The 17,634-nt window shown below is 34.1% G+C and overlaps 1 protein-coding gene across 1 annotated transcript; it reads right to left on the bottom strand.

Annotated features, from left to right (window-relative positions):
- Positions 1-9,049: 9,049 nt before the first annotated feature.
- Positions 9,050-15,475, bottom strand: LOC128245366 (myosin-11-like). Its single transcript, XM_052963536.1, has 3 exons — positions 15,389-15,475; positions 11,506-11,632; positions 9,050-10,422 (listed from the first exon to the last, which is right to left on the bottom strand). Exons 2-3 carry the CDS (start codon positions 11,620-11,622, stop codon positions 9,220-9,222), a joined length of 1,320 nt encoding a protein of 439 aa, XP_052819496.1. The 5' UTR covers positions 11,623-11,632; positions 15,389-15,475; the 3' UTR covers positions 9,050-9,219.
- Positions 15,476-17,634: the final 2,159 nt, after the last annotated feature.

Genomic DNA, 17,634 nt, shown 5'->3' on the forward strand with positions numbered 1-17,634 from the left:
AAATCAATCCGGCTGTAGATTCCCCTCTTTCTGACCAGACGCGAAATTATTTACAGAAAAGCATCTGCGAGCCAGGGTTTTTCTTCTTTTTCTCTTTTCTTGAATGCGCTAAGTGTTAACACTTTATTGTTAGTTTCATTAGCACATTCTTGCTGACCATGGTTATTAAACAAAGGATCTCAAAATGAGTGTTAATTTTCTATCGAATTTATTAAACGAGTTCATTTAAAAACGATCAAAACGAGGCTTCTTAGTCGTTTGTGACCACACCTTATCGATTAAAAATGGCATCTGAGGAGAATAAACTAGTGTAAAGATAATTAAAAAATGGAATTTGTGTCACTGGTTGAGTAATACTACTTCAGGTAATGTTTTATATGATTTACTGCATTATAACTCATTAAAGGGTGCTTAAATCTTAGCGCTAAGATATCGGCACAGAAGTGTTAGCCTGGAATTGGATAGATACTTTGTCAGAACAAAGGAAAACAATAAAAAAAAACTTAAAATATATTCCTAAATAAATCAATGGATCTTCATTTAAGAGATTTAGGAAAGTGGAAATATTTTCCCAAATTGAATGCCAGAAGCTCCAACTGGATTAAGGCCATAACCATTTTTTCCAATTGGAATGTTCCCATGATTCAATATGGGTAAATATCAGGAAATTGGAAAACTCCAATTGGAACATTCCCATATTGAATCATGGGAATCCCATTGGAAAACTTGACATTAAATGCAAAAAAAAACATATTTCCGAAAACAACCTCTTAAGTATTACCGAACACATTTCAATAATACAAACATGAAAACCTTGGGTGAAAAATAAAGAAAATAAGTTTGCAAAAGTTCGAGATTTGCAAACTTAATCCGGATCCTGTTTAGCGTAGATGGTCGATTACAATAACTAAGGTAATTATGCATAAAATAACTTATGGTGATAAACAAAAGATTTAGTTTCCTTTTTAATTTTTTAAGTCCATAATTCACAATACTAAACACATTGTACCAAAATAAGAATAGTGAGATAAGCCTTAACATGTTATAAAAAAAACTAAAGATATTCCGGGACAATCGGGCCAGTTCAGCATGTATATTTGTTTGTGTTTTCCTTTTCAATTAGCATTGCTAATTAAGTACCATACCATCAGTATTTGCTACGAATAGTTAGGCACCGTGATTTCATTCTTTAAAACTTGTGAGAATTTAATTAAAGTATAAAACATATACTGATATGTCAGTTCAGTCAATTAGATAACAATAATGATAAATTTTAACATATTTGATTTGATATGAGTACGGATGCAACCAGGTGACACACCGTCGTTTTACTGCTCGGAAAATACTCCTGATATTTCTGAACGAGGCAAATATTGCGAGTTTGGAACCCAAGACGTCTGGTAAGAATCTGAGGAAATCTTATTTCTACTTAATTTGCGCTTTTTTTTAATTAAATTTACGATTTTAAATATATATCCTTTCTGCATTATTTTAGCTTTCTTTATACGAGCTAATAATTCTGTATGTTTTAGAGATATATATCCTGTTTTCAATTGTTCATTCAAGATATTCATACGCATTGTTTTCATCTTGAAACAAAAGTCACTATTCAGTTTATCATTCGGATGTTTTCATTAAGAATATAATAAATAATTTGGACATGCCATGATTACAGATTTTATTTCATCCATTGCCTACACATAGCAGAACTGGTCACTTAGCAGGTACCGCTATCGCGACAGAGTCTAATAAAGTACTAGAAGTATAAGTTACTCTAGTCAGTGTGTTTATGACATTATGTAGATTATCAAGTAGCATACCATCCCCAATTTCTCGGTTTAATATCACTCAGAAGCATAATATTCTCACACAAGTCGAATCTTTTTCAAGGCTAATATTAACACGGTCCCAACATTATATTCTCATATGAGGATTGCGATATTATAAGCATACAGGAAAACGTTCAGTCATGTACTTCATTTCTACCCAAAGCGATTAGGGAAGATAATGCTATAAGTCTTATTTGCGCATAGGCATAAACGAAACCGAAACATAAATTAAGAAACCGTCTGAATGGGAAGATTTGTCTTTTTGGAACAGGAATTCATGGAAATCAAATTGTAGAAAAGCATCATTAATATCAGAAAAATGTGCACACACAAAATATCAACGTTTATATGCTCACATTTGATGTAGTCTAGTTTTGATCGAATACATGATATTTTCGGAAGAACAATATCGCCCGATAATATTTTGAATCAGAACAGAACAGAGTAAGACGATTTCTATCAGGTTATTTTGTTCATGAATTCAGCATAATCACAATAACGATGCTATGAATCATTTTAACCAAGGCAGATTTTAAAACAAAAGTAGATTTGTACAATAATTCCCGAAAATAGCGAATCAAAGAAATGAATGAATTTGCTCATTCTTTGAAATGTCTAATATGGAAAAAGCATGCACTAGAATAGCGAACAAATCTTGCATTGTACATCACAAATGCAATTGTGCATGTTGCTATGTCACAAGACATCAATTGATGACGTCGTCATTTAAACATGGTTGCCAAATGTTTGCAAGAAGCAATCTATAATAATAATAATAATAATAATAATAATAACAATAATAATGATAATAATAATAATAATGATGATAATAATAATAATAATAATAATAATAAAAGCTTTTTACCGACGGTTACACATTTAGACATATGAGAGCATATATTCTAATTTTCAATATGGCATTCAAGGTAAAGAAACAAAAGAAAAAAACATTATTCTAGAACATAGGTCACCGGTCAATGCTAAAACTAGAAAGATACATTTAAGCGATTTAAACTTATGTAAGCCAATCAAAACGAACAGGAGCACAGCACAGAGAAAGGAGAAGTAAGAGATGAAAATGAGTTAACATAAATACGAAAAAAATAAGATAAACTGAAAATTTCCCTAGAGAATTGGTCTTAGGCTATAAGATTTTTTTTTATATTTTTGAAAGATTAAAGAGAAGCGTTCGCGAAATTGCATTTTCGATTTGTAAACAAATACAAATTCAATTCTTGATATATATATATTAACTTCAAGATTATGATTATTCTTCACAAAAATAGGAACTTGCAGTCAAAGGAAGGCGACCGTTGACAGTTGAATGGAGTAAAATTTGACATTAGCCACCAATATCAAATACAAATGGATATATTGTAACTAAGGGAAGTAAACGTTTTAATCTTTTTCAAGTAAACAATTACAATGAAATTAAATTAATGACATCCTAAAGAGGGTTACCAAAAACAAAATTTTACGAGTTATCAGTGCAATTTAAATCTTTCAGTGTGGAGTGAATGTGATATACAATCTGATGTTAAATTACTGATAAGTGAGAAAATTGCGAGGAATAAAAAGTTAAGTTGCATGGGTGAGTGGATTTATAAATCACTGAACTAAAAATATTGCTGTAGGGACACTACATTGACGTAATTTATCAAAAGAGTAAAGACTGCTATAATAATATAAGTTATTTGAGTCGTGGTACAGAATAGTAAACATTAAGATATGTACAAATATATATCTAATTGTATGAACACGGTGAACACGGTGGTCACCAATAAATGAGTCTGGGCGACAGGGATTGTCTTTACGGGGGAGGGGCGGGGGCATCCGGAAGTGGACATCTTCATGATGTCATATACACGTTGACGAGCATAACAGTTGATGAACTTATAGCTTATCCCTGACTGTTTTTTCCTGCCTTAATTTACCTTTTCATAGACAAATGCCATCGGGAGACAATTAGATGACGACATGGTAACATGCGTCCAATAACTTGTTTTCGATGGCTTCATCAAAGGCACCTGTTAATCTAGAAATACCTCAAATGACAATGCACGTGCGTCTGCCATATTGTTCAAGTTCATCCATATCAAGACGGTCTACTAAAAGTTCATTCTGCAGGTTGACATTTTCTTGCTTAAGTGCACTGACCTCATTTTTTTAGCTTTTTAGCTTGATTTTTTTTGTAGATGTATTTTTACTTGTTGCATTAATTCCGTTTTATTGTCTTTCATAATTAATGGAACTAAGACAGCACCCGTTCCTTTAAAACATAAGCAGTGAGTTGTGCAATATCTGCCAAGAAGTCTGAAACTGGTAAAGCTGGTAGTAAACTGGTAGAGCTGGTAAAGCTGGCAAAGTTTTGGATTGGTAGTTTTGACAGTGGGTGGGGAAGTTTCAGACGTACTCGCAGTGTCACTCTCATCATCTAATTAGTATTTTTTTCATACGTCGAATCATACGATTCTAGTTTAAAGATGGTTTGGGCTCATGAGAAGACTTGTTTCTCTTCATCGGTCTACCATGCATTGTGATAGGTAAAAAGGTAAATTGGCCTAAAAGTCCGCTTAGGCAGAATTTGAATTTTTACTTGGGATCTTAATTATACATTAAATATCACTTTATTATCCGATATTTCGAGGCTCAGATTATTATCGAAAAAACATACAATTTTATCATTTTTTACGAAACCGAGCTTGCAGAATGGGGATGTCTTTGGGTTGACCGAAGTTTGGACGGGCTGGCGGGCGGTTGTCAAACATCAGTTACCACCCAATAATTTAAGCTAGCATTGATGGATAGTAAGATGAAAGCTGGTGTATGGGGAGCTTATATGAAGAGCATGGGATTGCTTTTAACGGTGTTGGTGTCAAGGTCAAAAACACAATTACTTAAAATAGAAAATGATTTCCGCCCAATAACTTAGGTAAGAATAAATTGATAGTGCTGAAAGTTGGTTCGTATATAGGTTATGTGAAAAGCTAGCTGTTGATTGCTTTTTAGGGGGTGGAGGTGAGATCAAGGTCGCTGTTTCTAAAATAGAAAAAGTGGTTTCCACACAAAAACTTAAAGAAGAATTGATTGATAATAATGAAATTTGTAGGTAGATAATTGAAGAGCTAGCGTGGGATTGCTTCTGCGGGCGGTTGGGTCAAGGTCACTGTTACTTAGAATAAAAAATGATTTCCTCCCTATAATTTCAGTTAGAATCGATAGATAATGATAAAGGTTGGTGTGTGTGAACCTTATTTAAACAGCTAGCTTGGGAATGTGTCTGGTCCAGTTCAAGGTCACTGAAACTAAAAATAGAAAAATAGTGTTTAGATAAATAGTGTTTACCTAATTTCATTTGCTGCTACTTTTTCCAAACTCATATACGAAATTAATTGGCTATAATTTCTGATAGCCAAAATGTACAACCACGTTTCGTCGCGTTGGGCATTTTTAGTTTTATTTCAAAAAAAATCCTTAGATGCGCTCGCACTGGGTAACGTTCAAACCCCCTAGGCTGTTGGAAATTGGAACTCGTTCAAACCGCAATCACTGAGCTTAAATGAATCAATTGAGCCAAAACAAGAAAGCCAGATTGGAAGCGTTGAGCTGCATCAAATGAATAAAACAATTGCAAAGGAACCAGACTGGAAGCGTTGAGCTGCAATAAAAAAAAACATAAATTGTTTATTTCCCTTAGACTTTTAAAGGCCATTAATTTTCCAAAATCCTATGATAAAAAACCAACAACAAAACATTGAACTAAAGTGTCTATCCAAAAGTATTCGTTGTATAATCTAATGGAAATTTGAATCGGAAAATTTCCGCAATACCAAATTTTTGTCATTTGAAATATTTTAGTGATCAAATCATTCGACGAAATTTTATTTTTGACCACGAGTCAATCGCCAGTGGGAATTTTTCTTAACAAAATCTGGTCAAAGTAGTGTATGTTTTCCGTTCCACAACCAAAGAAGTGACTCCCTATGGTGGATTGTTTAACATGTTGATCAGATAACCTCAAAGTTTTGTGAGGCACTAGGTTAAGGTCACAGTGATTAAAAGCAAAAGTATTAACCGATGAATAACCCGAAAACCATTGTGCATAGAGCCCTTAATTTTCACCAGGTTGGTCATGACAGCCAGAGTGATCACTGCTGTGGTCAACTTTTATCTGTGTCTGCTGTCTAATTACATTGCCTAAGTAAAAGGCATTGTTTGGGCCTGAATAGTGTCCTTTTCTGGTACAATACGCGTGCAAACTTTAAACTTCATCAGAATATATGCACATGTCCAAATATCTGCGTTATTCTTTAAATTGGAAAATACCAAAATTGAGTTCGACCTTACGACATACCGTATCGACATAGAGCGCGGTTCTTTTTACTAATATCGAAATAAAACAAAACAGGGAATTTTCTTTCTTTTTCGTGGAACATTTTAACGAAGAAATTACAGGTGTTTGACCAACGTCCACCTTGTATACCCTTAAAATATGTTTGGCCAATGTTCATATTGAGTACCTTTAAAACGTTTAGGTCCAATGTTTATATTGTGTGGCTTTGAATCGTGCTGGGCCAATTTTCAGAATATGTACTTTCAACAGGTTCTGTACCAATTTTCACATTGTGTACCTTTAAAATTTAAAACATATTCAGCTGGTGTGCCGTTAAATCAGACTATCGATCATATTATGTGCATTTATAACCTGTTTGACCAATGTTCAGAATATGTACCTTTAAAACGTATTTGACCAATGTTCAGATTGCATACCGTTGAAACTTGTTTGCCCAATGGTCAGATTGTCTGCCTTTAAAAGTCGTTGTACCAATGATCAGAGTGTCTGCCTTTAAAATGTGTTACACTAATTTTCAATGTGTGTGCATTAATAACTTGTTAGACTGCTGAAAAGTTTGTGATTCTTTAAAACCTGTTGGACAAATGTTCATATTATGCTTCTTTATAACCTGTTGGGCCGATGTTAAAATTGTGTTTCTTTTAAACCTGTTGTTCGGCTAATGTTTAGATTGTGTTCCTTTAAAATCTGTTTAGCCAAGGTTCATATGTTGTTTCTTTTAGTTGTATTTGACCAAAAGCCAGATTGTGTTGATTTAAAACCTGTTTAGCCAATATTCAGATTTCGTTCCTTTAAAACCTGTTGGGCCAATGCTTAGACGCTATACCTTTTAATAATATTGGACCAATGTTTAAATTGTGAGCATTTACATCGTATTGGGCCGATGTTCAGAATTTTAAAACTTGTAAGACTTGTAAGATCAAGGTCCAGATTGAGTTTCATTGATATCGGTCTGACCAACGTTAATATTGTGAGCATTTAATTCCTTTTTGACCCACATTACGAGTATGTTCCCTTTAAACGTCTTTTGCCAAGTTCAGATTATATTCCTTCAATTAAATCCTGTATGTTTTGCTGGTTTTCCTTTAAAACGTGTTAGACCAATGTCAGGAGTGTGTGCATTTGAAAAGTGTTAGACATATGTTCATAGTGTTTGCCTTTAAAATATGTTGGACCAATGTTTTGAGTGTTTACTTTTAAACGTGTTGGGACGAAAATAAATGTTACCAAAGTATAAAAATCAAAATATTACGAGGGAGACGTTTCTCCCAACTCAGTTGAGTATATCAAGATATTTGGCCTTGCTGTTATATCTTATCTTAAAGATAAAAAGATAAAAAGGTACCCGCATAACACTTTTATTTTCATTATGCCAACGCCTGCCATATTGATGAAGGTCGTCTGAAGCACCGTGGAAACCTTGACTTGTGGCAATATTTAAAATCCAAATAAAACATTTCTCAATTCAAGTCGCACAAAAAAATGGTTTTCAAGCTGCATCCAAGAAATAATGCTGCACTCTCCACAGAGCTATTTAAAGAACGATTTTACTATTCACATAAGTTGAATCACTTTGCGCGAATTAATTTTACTACACACAAAAGAGGTCAAGCCAAAACATACACTTAAACTTTTGTTTACCTGAGGTGGGAGAAGTTGATCTACCATGATCGCTCGTGTAAGAAGGTCAATTGTCCCAATCCTGATAAGTAGATACAAATATTTGACTACACACAAAAGAGTTCAAGCCAAAACATACACTTTAACTTTTGATTAATTGAGATGAGAGAAGATAATCTATCATGAACGCTCGTGTAAGATGGTCAATTTTCCTAATCCTGGTAAGTAGATACAAATTTTTGACTATACTAGAAAATTATCGAGATAAAAAAGAACCCGCATGAATCAAGTTTTTTATTGTCAATTACCTCCCTTGTTGAAGACAATCGTCAGTAGCACCGTGGAAACCTTGTCTTGTGACAAAATTTAATTCCAAAGAAATGATTTCTGGCTTGAATTAGCACCAACAAAAGGGCTTTCACGCTCCATTAAAGGAAGGATACTGCACTCACCTCACCATAAATTACTTCTCGATTCAAATGGAAACAATAAAACGTTTACGCTTCATTCAAGAAATAATGCTGAACTCTCCTCAGAACTATTTAAAGAAAAAGTTGACTATTTACATATTTTATATCACTACGCACATATCTATGACAACCTCAAAGTTCTTTCCGACCCTCGCGCAGTGTGTTCTTCGGAAACTTGGTAAACCTCGATTCCAGAAAACACCCTACCCTCGGGTTGTGTTGAACTTATCTTACACGAGCGGCATGGAAGATACTTGTAATGTTAAACCATGCTTTATACAAACAGCTATTTATAAAATACTTAGTATATTTTATTGCTAATAACATATATAAATACATATTTATACTGTTAAAACGTTTCTACAATTTCTTTTACAAACTGGCAACAATTTCTCTTTTCGACTATTGGTTGATACTTAAAGACACTTAAAATTTATAGACGTTTGCAAAGATCAAGGCTGGTTTTTAACAGCGGACGTCGTGATCTCAAATTAGATAATGCCACTTGACTATTTATCTGCGCTGTATTCGCTGCATAAATACACATTGAATTTTTGTACGAACTATTGTTATTTTACTACAAAATATTAAATTGTTTCATATCCATTAATCCTTGTTGGTAGAATGATAACAGTCATCGATATCGTTTTGAGTAGAGATTTCTAAGAATCATTCGCTTTTTAGATGTCACGTTATAGTTGTGCCCCGCAGAAGGTCTATTATCCCTTTATAATTCACCATTTATTCGCCATGTTCACTTTCTTGCAAAACACACATCTGAATGCAAATTTATTGCAAAATTAAAAAAGTCATAACCAAAACCAAACAATAAACACCAGTGATTCATAACCTATTGTCCCTAAATACAAGCGCATTCAACACTGTTTTAAAAATAAATATGAAACACTAAACGTGATCACTTTGATCTTAATATAATATTCATTATTTAATTCCACATACGGAACCCGACGTCTTCGTGATGACCACAGTTATGTACTCCCCATCCATTGAAAGGACATTTTATAAAGCTACTTTCTCCTCCTCGACATCTCATATTGTCCATCCAAATGTTCCCACTGCCCTGACCCAGACCCGCCTTGTCCACATAGATACATTCGCGGAACCCGAACGTCCTGCACACGACGTTTACGTTGTCTGTTACGTAATGTGTGCCTACATCCGGCTGTTTCTCATAGCTGTCATCACATGCTGTGCCCCACTCATTATCATGACGGACCTCTAGTCGCCCCTGGACTCCGGTCGAGCGGTACGGAGACGCGTTGGCCAAACGGATGTCTTTTTCGCACGGGTAATAGAAACCATTTTGTATAATGCCCTTGGTATTTATACATGTTCTTAGTAAAACAATTTCTTTCTCTAAAACGCTTGATGATGACTCAAATTCATTTCCCAGCCTTTCCTCTACACCTTTCATTTCATTTTTAATTGATTGAAGTTCCATAGATAAATCAGTGATTTGAATCGGTATTTTCGAAAAGTTAGAACGGATTAAATTGATAATAGTGTCTGCTTTAAGCATCATTTCATTAACATTGCGTTCAGCAAGTGCCAGGAAACTATCAAGTTGATCCTCATTCTGACTATATGTGGAGGATATATTTAGTTTTATTTTCGCCTCAGTTAGATTCAATTGTAAAAAAAGCTGTTGACTGGTGTTAGCAAAAAGCTCATTTATTTCCATTTTGATGTTTTGTGAAAAAGTACTGACGTTTGTAGTAGACCCATTGATGAACTCAGACAAATTGCAGTTTGCCAGCGATATATTTTTATGAATGTACTCAATATTGTGTTGTACCTCTAAGGTCAGGTTATGCATATGGCTAGTTATCTTTTGTTCTAGCTCTTTAAGTTGGCCTTCAACATCGTTCTTCAGTTTATGTAAGTTCTGTTTGTCGTTCGAATAAGCCTTACGGATATTTTGAACCTCTGCTTTTACAGCTTGACTTCCGATGTTGTTCCCAGCACGTAGGAGTTGCTTTTCACTTTCGCCAGTTTTATCAGCAAGGTTGTAAGAAGTAATGTCCATGTCTTGATTAGGACTTCCCGGGTCGTGCGTAACCGTGATGTTTTCTAAAATGTCGACTCTGTTGGAGATTTCTTTGACCTCATCACGAATAGATGATAACTCCTGAAAATTTAATGTGAGACGTACAATAATATAAATGTATTGTTTCTGTATCATAACGCTGACAGTTTATTAACCTTAAACATATATCGTTATTTCGGCGGTTAATAATCAATGGACTTTAAAGAGGAGACTTGCTTCTTTCAACGATTTTAATATATTCCAATGAATGAGCACTAAAAGCTATATTTAACTATTAATATATATATATATGTATATATATTTGTATATTATTATATTTTTAGATTATGCTTTTTGGTCGTGATTATTGCAAAAACACACATTATAAACACTGATTTGTTTCAGCAATTACGTTATATTCGCAATTTCTTCTGAATCAATCGGTGTGCGATTTTAACTCTAGCGAAATCCTAATTTACCAATCTTATTATAAGTAAATTATGTCGAATTATTACACAACATGCCCAAAATTAAACAACGCAAAATAAAAGAGATGTATAGTATAGTAAATACTTGACATAAAGTTAAGTCTTAATCATTAAGTTTTACTACAAGTAAACTAACTGAGTTAAGATACAACCTAATTTGCTGACACATTATCAATGCAAAATAGGACGCTGGAATTATGCGTCGGGTGAGTGGCAGAAAAGGGACCTTGAAACACCCGCGAAAATTGTAATTTTTAATGATTAAGCCTAGTGCTAAATAATTGCCTATCTTCAATTTCTTTGGCTGAAAGTTAAGGTTGTATTCTTATTATGTTATCAGTATTTGGTATTCTGGCCTGTTCGTTTTCAAAGTAAACGCAGGGATGGAAACAAAAACCAATGACGTCCAGGATTTAGCATGCTGTTCCAATTAATGTCAATAACATTAATATAGGTAGTTCACGAGGTTTGAAATAACAAATGTTTGTTACACAGTATCATAGCAATATATCAGACTAAGAGGGCACAAAATTATATGTTTTTATCTGTAGCCTAAGTGCAAACAAGTATCCTGTTTTGTCATTCAATTTTACTTCTAATGAGATAGTGAAACGTCGAAAATAGAACTTGTGTTAATGTTTTTGAATTGTATTTGAGAATATTATTTTTATTTTGGCTGCAATGTAAATATTGTTACCCTGTAAATGTAGCTTTTAAGAATTTTAACATCATCTTCAAGTCTTCCCAGCCGTGATCCACCAATGGGCTTTAAGATAGTCAAGCAAAATATCAGATGAAGCAGGACGGGTCGCATGTCGCCGTATCTGAAATTATTAGATAGATAAATGAGTTCTGCATGAGTCTAGAGTCAGAAATCTGAGTGTTTATTTTGATTATCCAGGAAAATAACGAATAAAATAAAATATTTAATTATAGAAACAACGTTTCGAATATGAGGATGAAAACAATTAATCTCTTTATATTCACCTGAAATGAATTGTTTATGATATATATATTAAAAAGTATTAACAGTGTCGAATAAACATGATTATAATGATTTAACATTTTACTTATGCATGCGTTTATAAAATTAGCCTGTTTAAGGGAGACGAACGCTTCAATGGAGCATTCAGAAAACTGGCTTATTTGTCTGCCATGAAGCCTCAATGGATTTTTCAGAGAATTAGCTTAGCTGTTGGTCGAACGTTTTAACGAACTATTCAGAGATATAGCTTACCTATGGGCAAATGCTTCAATTGAGCATCATTAAGAGAAATAATTTACCTAAAATCGAATATTTCAATGGAGCATTCAGAGAACTAGCTAATGTGTGGGTGGGATGTTTTAATAAAGCTTTCCAGGAACGAGATAGTTCGTGGATTGGATCGAAAAATGAGTTTTCAGTGAAATGGCTAATTTGTTGATCGGATGACTCAATGGCGCTTTCAGTGTCCTAGCTTAGTTGTGGATCGAAAACCTCAATACAGCTTTCAGATAACTAGACGCTGTATGAGTCGAAAGCCTTAACGAATCTTTCAGAGAACTTGTGTATATGTGAATTAAATGCCTTAATTGAGCTTTCAGAAAACTATTTTGTTTGCTGGCAGGATGCCTCATTGATCTAATGTTTCTTGTTAATATATAAATAATTTAAAGATTCTTGTATCATGTTTTTTGTCATTGAGCTTCCCGATAAGTAGTTTACTTGTGGGTTGGACCTAACGTGAACATTTCAGAGTCATATATTTTTCAAGGGTAGGTGTAATTAAATGAGCTTTTAATGAATCAGATTTCATAAAGATAGGAAGTATTAATACTTACTAGAGTTTGCAGGGAAATAGCTTAAGTCATTATGAATCTCTAAGACAAATATCGAATTTGCGGGTCGGATGTCTCAATTGAATTTCCAAAACATCAATGTCGCTTTAAAAGAACTAGCTTATTCGTGGGTCTGATGCTAAAAGATTTAGACAACCTATTCAATCTTAAGTCGAACACTTAAATGGAGCTTTCTGATAACTAGCTGATTTGTGGGTTTGATGCCTTAATGATTAATTTAGAGAATCAGCTTAATTTATGGTCGGATGTCTCAAAAGGGCTTCAAGAAAACAAGCCTTATGTGGGTTTGATAGTTCAATGAAGCTCTCAGATTTCTACCTTAATTTTGGGTCCGATAACGCAATGGAGCTTTGCAAGAACTAGTTCAGTTATAGATTGGATACATCAGTGTGATTTAAAGGGGCTGTACTCCGTATGATAAAATAGCGGGAAAAAAAAGAAAATTGTCGAAAACTGACATAAACTTGGCATCGATGTGTACAATGCATTGAAACTTACTAACTGAAGTACCACATAGTTTACAATTTATTTAAGTTTTGCAGTTATTTCGTATTTTTCCATCAAAAAAGATTACTGGGTATGTCTACCAGGTAGAATTCATTCCTTATACGTGATTGGCTAGTCGGTGTTATCACGTGATATTACCGAGGTAGGTGTAAAGCTGAATTATGTCACCCTATTAGAGTAGGCCGTCGTAGCTCAGTTGATACGACGCTGGACTGCAATTTTGGCGACAAGGGTTCGAACCCGGTCTCCGACACTTTTTTTTTTACATTTTGGTACTTTTTTTTACAATAATGATATCAAAGCGTAACACATTCTATTAGATAGTTGTCCTGAGATTTGCCAATTTGGTGTACAGTCAATGGAATTGTTTTACATAACTAGCTTAGCTGTGGCCGAAAATATCAATTAAGTTTTCAGAGAGTTTGTTTGTAGCCAAAAACCTTAATGAAACTTTCAAAGAACTCACTTATTTCAAGTTATTTGTGGCAGAAACCTCAATGTAGCTTTCACAGAACTAGCTTATTTGTGGCCGAAACCCTCAAAGTAGTTTTTAGAGATGTAGTTTGTTTTTAGCCAAAAACCTTAATAGAGTTTTCTAAAAACTAACTTATTTGTGGCCAAATTTATATGTAGTTTTCAGAGATCTAGTTTGTTTGTAGTGTTACCGAACCCGTATTAAATTTAACGAGTGGTTGTAGCCGCACGGGCGGTTACATGAATCCTCAGGTTCGACCCAGGGCAAAGGCATGGAGTTTGGGAGTGAAAAACGACATTCATTTTCATAAAATCTATTCATATTTCAATTAATTCAAATGGCAATAATACTGTACCAAAGTTTATTAGCTAAATAGGAATCTATACGTGTCTAAGCCACACATTGCCGGTAAGCTATAATGTAAACTTTAGACTGTCAGTTTGAAATGAAATTGTCACAAATTGGTAATCAACAGTACACTATCTTAAAAAAAACTCTAACGTTAATGATTTCTAACTCTATAAAACTGATCAGCAGAGAAAATTCACATCTCAGGAACAATAAATTCATTTAAATTGAAACCCCATTGTAAATCAATGAGAACGGTCCACAGGGAACCCATGCACTTACTTAACGAAGCTAATGAAAATAAAAAGGTTGAAGAGATTGTTAGAGTAGAGATAACATACAGATAATGATTCTGTCGGTTTTTAAGAAGACAGAAAGACCGCCCCAAATATGGTTTGTAAAATATGAATATTTATTCACATTGCATAGTTTAATTTGGTTATTAAATCAATTAAACAACAAAGCTAAAATATATTACAAGCCGACATGTTGGTAATTATAAAACATTTTAATAACATAATTGAGTCAAAACAAGCGACCTAAAGCAATCTATCTCATATTTTATTTCCCAAATAGGCACATTTCTCAATGAATAAATTACAAACAAAATTAAATTAACAAGATTTGCATATACAATTATTCATTATCAGCTGATGCTGAATGTATAATTAAATGGCAAGCAAGGCTTAACTTTAATTTTATTTGAAATAAAAAGAAGTATAAATTGTAAATCATGCTTATTATATGTAAAATTCGGATAAATGTAGTAAACTTTTATAGCATTAGATAACGGAAAGCACATCGTAACATGTAACCAACAGTCGGCCATTATTACTGATTTCCGTTATAGTGTGTTGGTAGAACCCGTTACAGTAGCCCAAACCTTAATGGAGCTTCCAGAGAACTCGCTTATTTGATAAAGAAAAAAATCAATGCAGCTTTCAGAGAACTAGCTAATGAGAGGTTATCTATTGATATGTCATATAATCGCCTATCGAGCTAAGTGTAAAAAAGTGGTAAAATGTCTTTCAATTTGTCCTGTAGTCATCAGCCAGGTAATTACCAACCGTGCTTTCGATCAATAAGAAATTGTCTATTAATTGCTATTTTTATGAGCCGCGATGTGTAAGGTATTTTCAAAAAGAAAATAATTTCAAAGGTTGTGAACCATTCAATCAAATTGATGGAACTGTAATCAAGTTCAAAGTCTTTGAAAAAATCTAAAAATTACATTACGCACCGAATCTTATAATATGACCGTTTTGACCATCTATGCCATGTATATAGCTGTTATAACTAGTCTAGTAGTTTAGCCCTGTGTGTAAATTTGTCTCTGCTTACCCCATGCACAACACTTCATAATAACTAACAGTAAATGAAAACACACACTTGTAATCACTGATGCTCTTACCTTGATACCTGTTTCACAGCTAAACTCCTATTTCTAGTTCAAAACTACCGTCTGTCTTAGCACGTGTGATTCCTCTGCAATGAAGCGACTGCAACAAATCTTCCGGTTATATATATGCTGCCTTGGTTCAAACAGAAATCGGTTAAATGAGTAGGATTTGAGCTACAGTGAACAAAACGAAATAATAAACTAGATACAAACTTGACGGTCTTCGTGCGGATATATGATATATATCATCTAGAAACACAGGATTGGTCTATTGTTGTGCATAAACATTTCTTGGGACATATAAAATATAATATACATACCTTAGGTATTTAATTGGCGTAATAATGAATGTTCATCGCATTCCTTTTACATTTCACCGAAAGGCATGTACGACTTCATTTACTGACGTCAAGACGAATATTAATTTAATCTCAATATTTACGTTAAATAGATTGAAGTTTATTTGATTTTAAAACGAAGGGGAACCTTCCTTCGGAATCTTGGATTCTTATTGCAACTTTACCAGCATGTTGTTTTCGTGAGGGCTGGCTGCACGCGTGCATGATTTGTGTCGACAATGAATACACTAACCGACAAACCTGTTTTCTGAGAAAGATAAACTGTTTTGGGTTTGATGTTATTGGCAACAATGTTTTAAGGTAACACATGCATTATTGATCTGTTTTTGAAGATATACTTAAATAGAAAGATTAAGTTTATACTTTCTAGAGCTAAATTGTTCTGTTTTGACGTACGAACTGAATTATGTGATATACTTCACACAATCACCATTACTTAGTAATACCCCGATATAGCCTTTATAGAAGAGCTAGTATTTCATCATATGCACCAGCGCTTGGTGATTTCCACAAACAACCTATTCTCATTTTGATGACTTATTTATAACCCTAAAAAGCACTATCTTTACAAACAATCTCAGCTAAAATTGGATACAAACACCATTGCAGTTATACTCCAAAACAGCCTTTACTCACTTCGCTGCCTTTACATACAAAATAGCATTGGTGTAACACAAAGATACCCCACGTCTGCTAAAAACTATCAATATTAATTACCATTTATATCGATAAAAACATTTAAAGATTTACATTCTATTAACAAAAGATATATTTAAAATAAGTTAAGAGAAACATTCAAAATATTATTAATAATCACTCTACTTTTCGAAAGAAACCACTAATTAAGAGTTTATATTAATCACCAATGTAACAGTTCCGTATGTAGACTTTGATGTGCATTAGAAATATACCTGTTTTTGAAAGCGCTTTCGGGTCGTATGCTCGGAAACACGCCATATCCGAAATTCGAAAGTCAAAGTACAATGAACTTCGTATACTCACAACCGATGTCACTACGTGCCGACCATCTGCCGGTGATCTCGTTTACTAATGACCGATGCAGTCAAGTGCCGGACGTCTGATGGTCCGCTGTGCCCAAGCGCGGTAACTCGAGATGGCATTGGTGGCGTCGGCATTGTCAACGTGAATGACTCAGTGTAGACAGGATGTTGGTCTGATAGAAATGGCATCACGCTAACTGAGGCGGGTTCGTCCTGACATAACCAAGCCGTGCGTCTCACCCGACCCAGAACGGCTACAAAATAAGACACATATCAACTATTATATTTAACCTGTCCACTATGGACTGTATCTCAGGCCAACATCTTTGGACATGTTGATAATATAATCAAGTACTTTGCAAATCAGAATAATGTTACTGATACAACGTCTTCACAGCGCTTATAAATTATTCCCATAACAAACGACACCACATTTAAACAATCACTATATCCATAACATAGTCGATTGTATGCTTATGTAATATGCATTAAACCAACAATCATTCACACCCTATTTGCCCAAAGACAATTACCAGTTATCCAATGCCTTTTGAGTAGAACCGTATCTACGAGATACCTGTATATATAGCCAAACAATTATCACATCGAAATCTGTATTTAAAACAAATCTTTTACGTTAGCTTATCGAATATAAACTATTAACAAAAGCCGAACTATAAAAGCAAAATCTGTGTGGTGTCCTTTCCCAGATGGTCGGTCAAGCTCTAGCTTTGAAGTGGGTTTTAACATTTTTTAAACAACATATATATCTATATGACATAAATATCATATGACAGCATGTGTTACATTGATATTGTCAACCAGAGAGCAGAATGTCACCCGAGGCGTTACCAAGGGTGACATCCTGTTTCAAGGGCTGACAATATCAATGTCACAC

The sequence above is a fragment of the Mya arenaria genome, chromosome 1 (assembly GCF_026914265.1).
Source record: "Mya arenaria isolate MELC-2E11 chromosome 1, ASM2691426v1".
NCBI classification, from domain to species: domain Eukaryota; kingdom Metazoa; phylum Mollusca; class Bivalvia; order Myida; family Myidae; genus Mya; species Mya arenaria.

What these genes read in the sequence shown, in the direction of transcription:
- LOC128245366 (XM_052963536.1), bottom strand. Translation starts at nt 11,622, where the DNA reads ATGCGACCCGTCCTGCTTCATCTGATATTTTGCTTGACTATCTTAAAG. An exon ending in TTAAAAGCTACATTTACAGG is followed by an intron (nt 10,423 to 11,505) that starts GTAACAATATTT and finishes TTAAATTTTCAG; the next exon opens with GAGTTATCATCTATTCGTGA.